At 38.8% G+C, this 13,004-nt stretch overlaps 1 protein-coding gene across 1 annotated transcript in view; it reads right to left on the reverse strand.

Moving 5' to 3' along the window:
- Positions 1 to 3,422: 3,422 nt before the first annotated feature.
- The window catches only part of LOC149462312 (protein NDNF-like), a 52,574-nt gene continuing 42,992 nt past the window's right edge, over positions 3,423 to 13,004 (reverse strand). The window contains exons 3-4 of the mRNA XM_089677110.1: positions 12,673 to 12,797; positions 3,423 to 9,966 (exon numbers count right to left, since the gene is read on the reverse strand). Coding sequence (XP_089533236.1) covers positions 8,615 to 9,966; positions 12,673 to 12,797 — 1,477 coding nt within the window. The 3' untranslated portion in view covers positions 3,423 to 8,614. The remainder of the gene's footprint in view (positions 9,967 to 12,672; positions 12,798 to 13,004) is intronic.

Here is a 13,004-nt window from a genome sequence, read left to right on the forward strand (position 1 = left end):
TCAAGAGTGCCAGACTATGTCCACCCTTTCTGCTGATTTTTTTTGTGTGGGATTGTTGTGGTTTCACCTTGTCTCTAGTGCTGTACTCCTCAGAAAACTTTCTCTGCCACCACCCATCACTCAACCAACTTCCTGTGAGCCCAAGCTGTCATGGACCCACCACCTGGGGATGGGTCACCACACTCTTACTGTATAATACTGTATGGTGTTGATATAATTACATTAATAATTACACCCACTGTACAGGACGCCAAGAATGTGTCCTCAACGGGTGCTATGTGGCACCAATATTTGGGTTATGGCTCCTTTAAGGAAAACGTGTGTGTACTCAAGGGTCTCACCCATGATGAGTGAGGTATTCCGGGGTAGTCATGTAAAGGAGAGGACTGAAACACAGTTCTCTCAGTATTAATAGAAACGTATTTGGGACCTGGAATTTTGGAGGTTCGGAGTGACATTTGGATGGGAAAAGAACCTCCACTCCTGACTACGGGACTCCAGTCCCTACATGATTAAGCAGCCTCCAGGAAGCACATAAAACAGGAAGCTCTGAGTATTAGGTGTGGGTGTAGGGAGTTTTGAGAGAGAGAGAGTCCTGCTGGAGTGCTGCACGTGTGCTGGGAGCTGCCAAATAGCGAGAGTTGGACTGTGCTAACCTTGGGGTAAATCCCGTCTATGAATTTATGCTGTCTGTGCTGAAGATATGCGGACTGTTATGTTTTCAGGAGGTAAGTGACTTCTGTGGTGCTGCTGAAGGTACTGTTTTGTTTTCATTTAAAGAAAAAGAAACACCTTTATGTTTAAGACAAACGGCTTTCCACATTATCCAGAGCAGCTACACCACAGAATATTACACCAGTCACTGCTAAAAGTGAAGCACTCTGCAGTCTGAAAGACAGCCCACCACTGCCATAGGGAGAAGAGGAAGAATCCACAAAGATATCATGCCACTGCCCAGAAGACCGTAAGGAAAAAGATATGTATTAACACGATTTCAAAGCTACAGAGTTCTTCTTTAAAGGAATACAGGATATTTAACTCCTATTTGCTATTTTACTCCTATCTCATATTTGCGCCCAGTTAAGGAAAATACCCCCAAATAGGAAAAGATGGCAAAAAATTGGCAGTGGTTTTAACCATTCCCTATTCTAATATTAAAAAAATAGCTTTAGGTACTGCACTTGATGGCTCTTCCTGATACTTGCCAATCCTATTCATTTTGAAATGATAACCTTGACCGAGGAGCATATGAAGGATAGAAATGTGCCTTACCTAAAGCAGAGATACCATTGTTTCTCTTTATGATAAATTCATCCTTTTTTTTTACAAGCAGCTATTTTTTCTTATGAAGATTACTATTACATTGTACCTCATTTTTAAAATTGACATTTTACCCAATATATAGAATGAAATGCCATCTCAAATATTTAGGTAGGTAGGCCTTGACATTTCCACACTGTGCTGAATGAATGAAAAGACATTTGAATTGATTGGCTTCATTGTTCTCACTTTGTTTGGGCTACAACTGCAAACTTTGTAATTTCGTCTTCTTAACTGACTTCCAGATTCTCCATCTTTCAACTCCTTTCTGTATTGCCAGGAATCAAAGAGAGAGCACTTTTTAAAAACACTGTTTAGTGTATCCTGTTTTAAAACCTAAATCCAGCAAAAATGTTTTCTTTTGTTTTGGATAGAATGGGGAAGGGTTGGAACCTCTGTCATGGTATTATTGCTGCCTCTGCTCCTATTGGGGGGATTTCTATATACTTCCCATCAGGACAAGGCTGAAAATATATCCAGCAGGGATACAGACAAAGATTAAAAAAAAACAAAAGAAAACACATATTTGATCAATCTTTAATTGCTCTCCCTGTGATTTTTTTGTACATGGTCAGCTGCTTCCTCCATATCTCATACAGGGTTCACAGGAGCAAGAAGTCTGGGAAAATCTCTTCACATGGGACACAGAAAAATAAACGTGAAGAAAATGTTTCTTTTTCATACATCCCAGGAAACAGAGCATCTTCATATTCCTAATGAAAGGGTTATGATGGCATTTTCAGGTGACTGGACACTGGCAAAAAAAAGACAGGAAGCCACCTTCCAGATATAACCTCTCCCTGTTAGGGCAAGCTCCAGTTTCTTTGCAATTGTCTAACATGAGGAACCTCTTGGCTAATCATCATGAGGCTTTAGAAGATCAAGTTTGTAAAGCTGCTACCTGGTCTTGGGTTCATACTTTTACCTAGTTTTACCAAGTGGATGTTTTTGACACTGAGGAGGCTTCTTTGGGTTGGCTTGTTTTGTAGGTGTCAATGTGAGGTTCTTACCTATTCGGGGGTTGGTGGTTGGTGTTTGGTTTTGGTGTGCCCTTCTCTCAATTCATTGCTTTGAGATGTCCCTACTGTTAATAATATGAAGATGCTCTGTGTCCTAGGATGTAGATTTGTGGTTTACCTTTAAAATCCTTTTCTTTGAACACATCAAGGAACACAGAGATCCCACCCCTCTTCCTTTGTTGTTCATGGCTCACTACAAAAACTGGAGCCTTACCTAATGGGAAAGAGGTAAAATCTGGGGGAGGACTTCCTATATTTCTTTGCCAGTGTCCAGTCACCTGAATGGTCTCAGCATAATGCTATCATTATGAATATACTCTGTGTCCCTGTGTCCCTAAAGAAAAAAATTTCACAGGTCAAAAAAAAAATCCAACTTTTTTGTTAGTCACTCTATGCAAAACTACAAGACAGGTGAAATGCTCTGTTTGTTGTGGTACATTGCATTTTTAAAATGCTTTAGATCAGGATCTTTTTATTTCCTGTATCAAAGTGTATTCAGTGCTTCTTAAGAAGGGTCTAATGTCATTGTAACCTAATGTCCAATGCAACATTTAATGGGTCCTTCTTTTTTTTTTCCCATATTGATTTCTTGGCACCAACATAGCAGAATACTGACCAGATGTGTGCTGCAATGGATTGTCACCAGGAATGGAAAATTACAGTACGTTTCTGATACAATTTTCCATTTTACTGGCACCAACATGCCAGCATACAGTACATGTGGCATTAGATGCAATTTTCCATTCGTTTTTCTGCATCTGTCTTCTATATTAGATTCTTATTCATTGAAATCGCTCGTGCTAAGATTTGCAAAGGTATCTCCCACTGTTTTTACTTTATGAGGGAACTCAATACTGATTTGCAAGGTTCTCAGAAACTGAATATTTATCTATTTATACAAAGAAACTCTGTATTACTAGAAAATAATTGCACTCATGATGATAATAACACAGTACAGCCTGTTTTTTTTTATCAAATTAAAATAGTTTTCCTATGATGTATAGTCCTGAATGAAAGCTTGTCAGCTGGACCTTTGTACCAACAGAATATGTGCTTCATTAGTCCATTCAATGGCACTCACACTGGGATTATAAAATTTTAATACAAAACAGTCATAGACAAACAAAATACAGCATACATAGTGACGATGCAGACAGGCAGTTCAATAAAGAATGCAGTCCCAAGAAATAAATATGTCTTTATACTACTAAATTTTATGTGGGTGGAAAATGAAAAAAAAAAAAAAATACAATAAAGCAGGAACACTTATAATACGACAAATAACTGACTGTTAGTAATAGTATTGCAATAGCATTGGTCCATTGTTTACTAAATTATATATACATTACATCCTTTAATAAACCCACATGGGAGCTATGAGACATGACAGTGTACGATACAGCTACAATGTGTGATCCTACAGCAGCTAGAACATTTAATTTGAAACATCTTTGGTGGCTTGCTTTAGTGCTAGTTCAATTTCATCAGCACAGTAGTAAATATAATGCTATCTAGCTGTTTAATTTTGTTTTGTCACTGTACATGATTAATGCATATTTGACCTGATTTATGAAAGAATCAAGGAAGAAAACAAAACAGCTGCATTTGTTTAACCATTAAATGTATTTTACATTTGGCTAGTATGAATACCTACATTTTCCTTGATTTCAGTTTTATTCTTGTATGTATTAAACCCTATAGACTGTAAGAAGGAAGGGCAGAAACTTGGGTCAGTCAGGTGTGCTGCATTCATATTAGCTGACAAGCAATATGCTTAGAGGGGAAAAGAGCAAACAGATGACCCCAGCAATCTGTCAGCTACTACTTCACTGTCCAATCACAAGGGGAGACGCAGCTTTGTTGCTTCACTGCAGCAAAGATAGGGTGTATGTGCTATCAGGGCTGCCAACTATAGGACTGGTTGAACAGAAATACAAACCTTTTTTGCAGGTAAGCAGAGCACAGCCATCCAAAGCAGTGTGCTTATAGTGAAGCACACAGACACCGGCCCCCAGAAAAACACTCCCTGCACACAGTTAAGCCTTTGATTGCCCCTCATGTTATCCCCTTCCTGCCCAGTGTCATTAGTACAGTGTCAGTGCTTTATTTTTTAGCACTGGTCACTGTATTGGTGTCACTGGGGATGTCAGTGACACCAAGTCAGTTCCCCCCAGTGTCAGAATGCCCACCTCAGTCCCGCAATAAGTCACTGATCATCGCCATTACTAGTAAAAAAAAATGTAAAACAATTCCAGTATATATACCACCATTTGTAAAAGCTATAACTTTCACGTAAACCAATTAATTTACACTTACTGGGATTTTTGTTTTAGCAAAGACATGTAGCAGAATACATTTTGGCCTAAATTTATGACGAAATTAGATTTTTTGAATTTTTACTGGACATGTTTAATAGGAAAAAGTCAGAAATATTGTTTTTTTCTCACAATTGTTGGTCTTTTTTTTATAGTGCAAAAAATAAAAAATGCACAGGTGTTCAAATACCACTGCAAGAAAGCTCAATTCATGGGAAAAAAAGGATGTAAATTTAATTTGGGTGCAGCATTGCATGACCGCGCAATTGGCAGTTAAAGTAACGCAGTGCCGTAGCGCAAAAGATGGCCTGGTCAGGAAGGGGGGTAAATCCTCAGGAGGGCAAGTGGTTAAAAGATCAGTCCATATAAAAGTGAAATTTCAGGTACAAGTACATTCTGTAGGGCTGAATCACCCACTGATTTTAATACCTTATGGCAGCCCCAGGAATTAGATTACCTCCATAGTTTCTGACTATGTTTCTGCTTGTTGTGGAGTTTTGGGTGTCCCCATCCACATTAGGGCATTTGCACGCCTTCTGTTTCCTTCTATATTACATCAAATAAATTAAAAATCCATCAGAGAGGGTGGAAGCTCCTCATTCTTGACCTCAAAGGTGTAAAAACCTTTGAGGTCAAGAGCATAGCTTTCACTGCCAGAGTTATCTGAGAAATTTAACAACTCAGTTGAGTCATGTTCGATATCATGAGTCACGGCATGATACTTTTTTTTACATTTTCAGGACAAACTTTGGGGCATAACATCTTCTTAAAATAGAAAACTTTTTTTTTTTCAAAAGCCCTCGTATATCAATTTTCCTTGGACCTTAGAAGAAGGGGTAGGCCCTGAAAGCTTGTCCTGAAAACTGAACTGTTAGTGCAAATAAAAAGTATCATGGACAGTGCTAAATTGTTTTGTTGCAAATGCACTAAAATGGTTACAATCACCTTGAGCATGAGAAACTGCTAGGCGATTTGGCTCTCTAAGATCAAACACCAACCAATACCAATTATCTGTAGACTGATCTGCCAAATAAATTACAAAATATCTGCACTACACTATGTCTGGATATTGAAAATACAGGTAGTTATAATTGCTCAGTATAGCAATGCTTACACTGAATACAAATTACATAGAAAAATGATTGTGGCCAGTGACAGATCTGGCAGAGAAACAGAATCATAGAAGAGTGATAGATATACAAATAGATCTATGTTTGTCTCATGCATGTTTGAATTCACTTACTGTTGACTGACTCTCTTCCTCTGCTGAAAGTCTATTCCAAGTATCAACTACCCTTTCAGTATAATAATACTTCCTAATAACAGTTTTGAACTTCCCTTCTGCTGATTTGAGATCATGTCGCCGAGTTCTGATCTTAACTGCATATTGAAAACACTGCCCTCTTGATCCTTATTTACACCCTTAATGTGTTTACAAGTTTCCATCTTGTTTTGTCCTTTCCATCATATTTCCAGTCTGCACATGCTTTCTGAAGTCACTCCTGATATGTTGTATCCCCCAAGCAAGGGCGGACTGACCATTCAAGCACTCGGGCACTGCCCTAGGGCCCGGGGTCAGTAGGGGGCCCCATGACATGCTCCTGGTACCTTTTTTATAGGCTTTTTTGAGTGTGGGCAAGGACACAGGGGCCCCATGATCCCCTATTGCCCAGGGGCCCCAGGAGTTGTCAGTCCGCCCCTGCCCTCAAGACATTTCACCATTTTTGTTGACTGTTTTTTAACTCATTCTATCTTATCAATAGCTTTATGTGAGATATCCAGAACTGGACACAGTATTCTAAATGAGGTCTAATTAAAGATCTACAGTACATAGAGGAATCAGGACATCATTTCTCCTGCTGATTATCCCTCTGGAGATACATCCTAGAATTCTGTTAACGTTTCCTACTGCCTGGCCACACTGCTCATTTTGCAATTATCTGAAATAAGCACCCCAAAATCATTTTTCCTCTGTAGCGCTGGCCAACACTGTACCCCCAATATTGTACTCTGTTAAGGGATTCTTCTTCCTTAGGTGCAATATTTTACATTTGGAATCATTGAACTGTATTAAACTTTGATATAACAATTCACCACATTTTTTAAAAGTTCTCAGTACCCTTTAGAACCAACAGCACTTTACTCAATTTTCTGGTCATCTGAGACACCGAAAAATGAGTAATCAGCCAACACCTAGTATAGGGAGATCAAAGAATAAGTTCCAGAAACTAACAAAAGTGTAGGCTTCAAGGTAGAAAACTGAAGAATGTGGGCTCAGATGTGAATGTAAATTAGGTTCTTCACTCATTACCATCCCTACCTCCCCTCAAGACCACCACCAATTGATTGGTGTTTTTTTAATCACCCTGGTGAAATGACAGAATTACATGCCTGTGTTTTATTAGTTCATTGCTATTATAGTCTTGCAGAGTAGACTTCATAGACAAACAGCATGATACCATTTGCCATTAATCTTTGCAAGATATTGTATGATGCCAAGATTTTCTGCACAAAGAATCTCTTGCTTTAGTCCTACAGCACGCTTGGAAATGTATGCTGCCTTCAAGGATCTGGCTACTGAAGCTCTGCTTACAAAGGACAATTAGCTGAGTTGCCCAAAAAAATGGTAACTTTAGGTGTAGGAGGACTCCATTATCTGACACTCCCTTTTCCTTTTTCTCCAAGATATAGACAAACTTGGAACACTCAGACGCACTCTTCTTGAGACTAGACTGCTGCAGCTTAAAGAGGACCTGAACTCTGGCAGTTGTGGCAGAAAAGACTAGTAACCAGCCAAACATTTACTTATACCATTTACCATGTCTTGCTCTGCACTGCATTTCTGAGTGGAGGGAGCCAGCTTCGTAGAGAAGCAGGGCTCTGCTTCCTAATGTCAGAGCTGCCCCTGTTATGACTGGTGGGGTAATCTTTAAGAAGCAAAAAGGGGGGTTCACAAAACACAGACCTACAGATCAAATAAACCAGAAGCTGTGAGATGCATGAAGTGCAGATTCCTCTCCAGCAAACAGCACAGTCGTGACATCACCAAATTTTATTCCCAAAAGACAAGCAGTTACAGGCAGTAGTGCTCCTTGCACTGCAGATATACATACATCTATGAGGTTGTACATAGGCGTACCCAAGCACCCTCACATATATGTTTCAGGTAGAATTTCAGACAAAAGGTACAATTTTCAGCGTACTGGTTAGACCTCGTTTTCACGGGTGCTGAGGCCCATACATTGTGAACGGGTCATTTGTTTATGTGGCAGGTACAGCCAGATGCTGTGTGCAGACAGCCCATGTAAGTCTGTCTCTAGGAATACAGCATCTGTGCGCCCTAAACTGACAAACACGGGGGTGTGGGCGAGCAGCCCTGAGCACAGACAGTAGCACCTATAACATTTCTAGATGTTCCCTAGAACATAGCAAATCTTTACTTTTTGAGAGTGCCTTTGGATGAGGGGGCTAACCTAGGGAATTCTTTTTAGAAGTATAACTATACTTTAACATTGAAAGGCCTTTATTTATATTTATAAAATACATGGTTTTCTAAATGTATGTGGACAGCCATATAAAAGAAAGCCATCTACTAGAAAAATGTACTGTTCTACAGGAATAAATATCAGTTCCTGTCAGAGTTCAACCAAGTTTGAATAAAACTTGACACATATCTGATTTGTAAATCTTTCAGTTTGTACTAGTCTGCCTTGCATGAATAACCTTAGTTTCCATTTAAATAGAAACAATATATTAAGCAATATATTGAGCGGAGTACAAACATCAAATACAAAAGGTAATGGTAAATACCATGAGAGAGTAGCAACAGCTCCATACTGTTAATTGTAGCAAACCGAAGTGTGTTTCCATAGAAAAGTAAAAACAAACCTCATTTTGTGAGTTTCTTTTCTATTCATATTTTCTGTTTTATGAAGTCAGTACAAAAAAAAAAATCTGTGTTCAACATGTTTTTCTGGTCTTAACTGCTTTGCTTTGATATCTAACCAGTATTCCAGAGGATCCAACAAGATACACATCAAATAGGTATGGTGTGCCTTTCTCTAGACCACCAATAGTTTCTGTAGTCACTGCTTTCTGGACATTGATATCATGGAAGTACTTGCAGAGAACTTTTTCAGATCTTGGCCGGGATTCAGGTCCTAAGCACTGGTCAACACTAGTAGTTTCTCTCAGAATTTCATCTTCTCGAATCTTCTTCTTGTAGACACAATACATATTCCTTTCTTGTGTACCAAGCCATGCAATTGTTATTGAGTCACAGGTTCTAAGTTTGTTGAAGGATTTAATCTTCAAACTTGCAGGAAAAAATGGGAATAAGGTCTTGTGGATATGAGATGATGCCTGGATCATGGCAGAGGAATTTGAAATTGAATCTGATGATTTGAGAACAGCCAAGTATTTATCCATCATTTTTCCTTTAAATGTTATATGTCTTAAACTTTGAATGGTTTCTGACACCAGCAACTTCCCATTTCTTGATATTTGAGCTCGTATTTGGCCCCTGCATGGCTGCAAAGTGAACTGGACCTTTTTATTTATTGCCTGATACTGAAAGCTGTAAACTTTTTGGTTTTTACCATCAAACTTTATTTGAACTATTTTACCATCTTTTAGAGGCATAATCTTAGGCTTTGGCTCCATCCACGTTTTTGCAAAGGTACCCGTGTAGGCAGCACTGGCATTGGTTAGAAGACTGACAACAAAAACATCAAAATAATACTGAGTGTTAGAGCTCAGATTGGAAACTGTGTATGTGTTTTTGTTTCCAATACACATTTGCCTTACATCTACACTGTTGGATCTGTGAATAACACTAATATCACTGTTTGAAAGTAGCATAACCCGATGATGGTCATCAAGATATTGTGAAGTAGGATAATTTGGTAACTTTGGCCATCTTCTAGTTGCAGATCGTATTGCAGTGTCAGCAGCACACAGACTTTTGTAGTTATGCTTTTCGTTGACAAGAACGCAATATTGAACATTCTCCTTCTGCTTTGTGGCAGATGGACTTGGTTTCCAGACAAGTGAAACAGAATTGTGGTTGACTGAGCTGACGTCAATCCGAGGATCTCCTGGAAGCTCAGGAAATAGGTTATGTGCTAAGTCAGTTGTGAGATACACTGAGATGTGAGTGTCTCTCTCAGTTGATAGAAATTCAAGGACAAAAACTGAAGAATGCAAAGATGTACCAACATAGTTTTCGACTGAGTTTCCTTTATAATGAAAAAACATAGAAACGGTCTTGTAGTAGGATCGAGCTTTTAGGTCATCAAATGATCTGTATTTTTCTGCAATAAAAAACATAACATGGATTCAAATTGTGCAGCAAGTGAAGATATGTCTACATTATTCAATAACCAATAGCAAGAACAAAATGGCCAAGCCATATGCCAGACTGAAAAAAAAAAACAAAGATAAAAAATGTTGTACTTTACATGAATAGATATTTTGGGGAAACCACTAAGAACAAATAAAAAAATTGTCTTGCTAAAAAGAAAGATTTCAATAAATGGACATATTTTTCTAATCTTCTAAAAGATATGCATTTTTTTTATTGTTCAAAATAAATTGACCAGTTGGGAATAAAAACGATAATAAACAACACAAAAAATTGTATCTTGTGTAGCCGGGTGCTGCCACTGGGTGTCTGTGGACCCCCCCAATGCTTGCTCCAGAAAAGCTCTTTGTAAACAGAGACTGGGACTGTGTGTCTGCAGCCGGCTCTCTCCCTTCTGGCTGTGTGATATGGATCAATCTAAAATCCCCCCCCCATCTCCTGCTCTCCCCCCTCGCTCCTGGCAGTGTGGAACAGATCCAATCAGAGGGCAAAAGAGTCAAGAGCCAATGGGAGCATCAGAGAGGACTCATTGTGCAGGAGCTATGGACTATGGAGATTGTAGTTCTTAAAATGAATCTGTACCTTCCTTGTTTATGGAGACTATGACTACTGGACTTCAGTTCCCACAAATCCTTGCTCCTGGAAGAGGAAAGCTTCACTCTTTCCCAGGCAAATCTGCCCAGAGAGAGGCAGTCCAGGGAAGACAGCAACAAAGATTGACCTGTTGTCAGGGACTGTGCTACATGTCTGAGGGACTGGAGTCATTAGAGAAGAGCTATGAGGACCTGTTGCTGTGCCTGTTCCCTCACCTAAGGGAGAAAGGATGGACCTGAGCTTGTGGGAGCTGCCTTCAGAGACTGAGTTGAGAGAGAACCACTGCATCTTCAGAGTCCAAACTGATAGACTGCAGCCTGTATGAGGATTCAAATCATTTGGACCTGAGTAGCCTCCTGCCAAGAAGTGGTGAGTTGAACTACATGTCCTAAATGCCCACCACACTGTGTTAACCCAAATTGAGACCGCTCCCACTTAGCTTAGCCCCTGTGATCTACTAACATTCTTAAAAGGACAGTGCACCATCTAAAGAAGGGCCCTACCGAAAGCTGGCTAAAGTGAATTACTAGGTGCCAGGTACTTTCTACCACCTCCAGAGGTACCCCACACTAGCAACACATATGTCCACTTTATATTCCTCTTAACTGGTTGATATTTAGAGAGTCTAGTAACTTGGTTAAGATTCAAGTTAGCAGTGGTATAGTTTCGTTAAGTGCAAGCTAGTTTGTTGCCCATTTGTCTATTATAGCACTCTTTTGTTCATGAATTTATCTGTTTCTTGATGTGTACTATATTGCATTGAATTGCCTTAATACATTCAATTGATTTACCATCAGGATGTTTTTGGCCTCATTCCTGTTCCTTCTTAAAGTGGTAGTCTGCCAACCCTTAAATCCACAGGTGAAAAGGTCTTTATTATATGATCAAGTATGTCAGTGGGGACCGAGCAGTTTAGAGCATTGTGGCAGAGCAGAGGACCTATCATCACTAGTGGCTTCTTTGGGGTAGTTCTACACTTGTTTTAATTGTAGAAAATGTAATGACTATAAAAAAAAGATACCATAGACTGAAACTAATGTAACTGTGCATTCTGCTGGTAATATTACTAAACAATTTTCAACCACCTGGATACTGAAGATTAATTAAAATCTCTTGATGTGCTTTTATAAAAATCACATTTTATAAACACACATGAAACACATAAAATTGATTTGTTTACTCTAAAAATCAGCTTCCCTACATACAGGAGAATGCTCATCATTTAGAATCCAAAGCATGTAACCTGCTGAGTTGATCAGTTCATGAACCCAGCGTGAATGTCAATCAAGTTTGGAAACTCGACCTTAGCAAGCTCTTTAATTATTGACAAATGTAAATGATGCAGTTTCTGTAATTAATTAGACTCAGTCAGTGACTTACATACATTTAGTTAGCAAAAAAATAAAATAAATAATTAATATAGATCAGTAATGAGTTGCCCATCCTGTTTTCAGTGGAGAAACATTTTTGGAAAAAAATGTCAGTGCTTCATTGGAGCAGTGCTTTTCTTCACTTAAACTTAGCCTAATAAGGTAAATGTAAACCCAATCACTAACTTCTTATATACTTATATTTGTAAAGTAATTTTCAGGTTTTTTACATTTAGTGTGTTCATAAAAATAAGAACTAGTAATTCTGCCATGAACCTCTTTGGCAAACTAATGTTCTAGATGCAAGAACTACCTTGGATCATACACATATCCAGGCAGATATTTGCAGTTGTTTAGTAGTGTGCCATTTTTGCTTCCTAGTGACATTTGAAGGCTCCACCAGTCTTCCTTTCATGCCCTTTATTATAGACTTTGCCTTTCCACCCTTTCCAACAGCCAGTCTACCCTTTCCAAGAGCCAGTGCGATCAGTTTGACTTTTCGAAAATTGGTTCACCACCCAACTTTACATTTGTGAACATAAAATTTTCACTCAGAATATGGCATCAGCTGTAGAAGGTGTGAATGCCTTTGCATGCACTGTAGCAAGCCTTTGTATGATAACTGGCTTGTCAGAATATAGGATCTGCATTTCTTGTGAGGCTCCCAATACCTTCTATATGTATATTCATACCTACTGCTTTTCCATGGAATGCATGTGATACTCTGTACTGTAAGATACTCCATTCAATAGGTACATCGCAAGGAGTCACGGTGATTGAGAAGTGAGAACTGTTTTCTTGCAATGAAAAATAGTACCTGAAAAAAATATGAACACATAAAATATATAATTACCATTTGCAAAAATATAGATTCATCTGAGAGCTTTATTTTGAAGAATAATTTTAACTGTGTAACAGCAGCAAAGAGGACAGGAGAATATTTAAAGATGCCATAAAAGAAATGAGATTGCCACAAGTGATTTCAGGACAGTAGGCTTACAATGTATGTGGGGAAGTTCTGGAC

Source organism: Staurois parvus, unplaced genomic scaffold (assembly GCF_062004578.1).
Source record: "Staurois parvus isolate SC_StPar_1 unplaced genomic scaffold, SC_StPar_1.0 ptg000177l, whole genome shotgun sequence".
In the NCBI taxonomy this organism is placed as follows: domain Eukaryota; kingdom Metazoa; phylum Chordata; class Amphibia; order Anura; family Ranidae; genus Staurois; species Staurois parvus.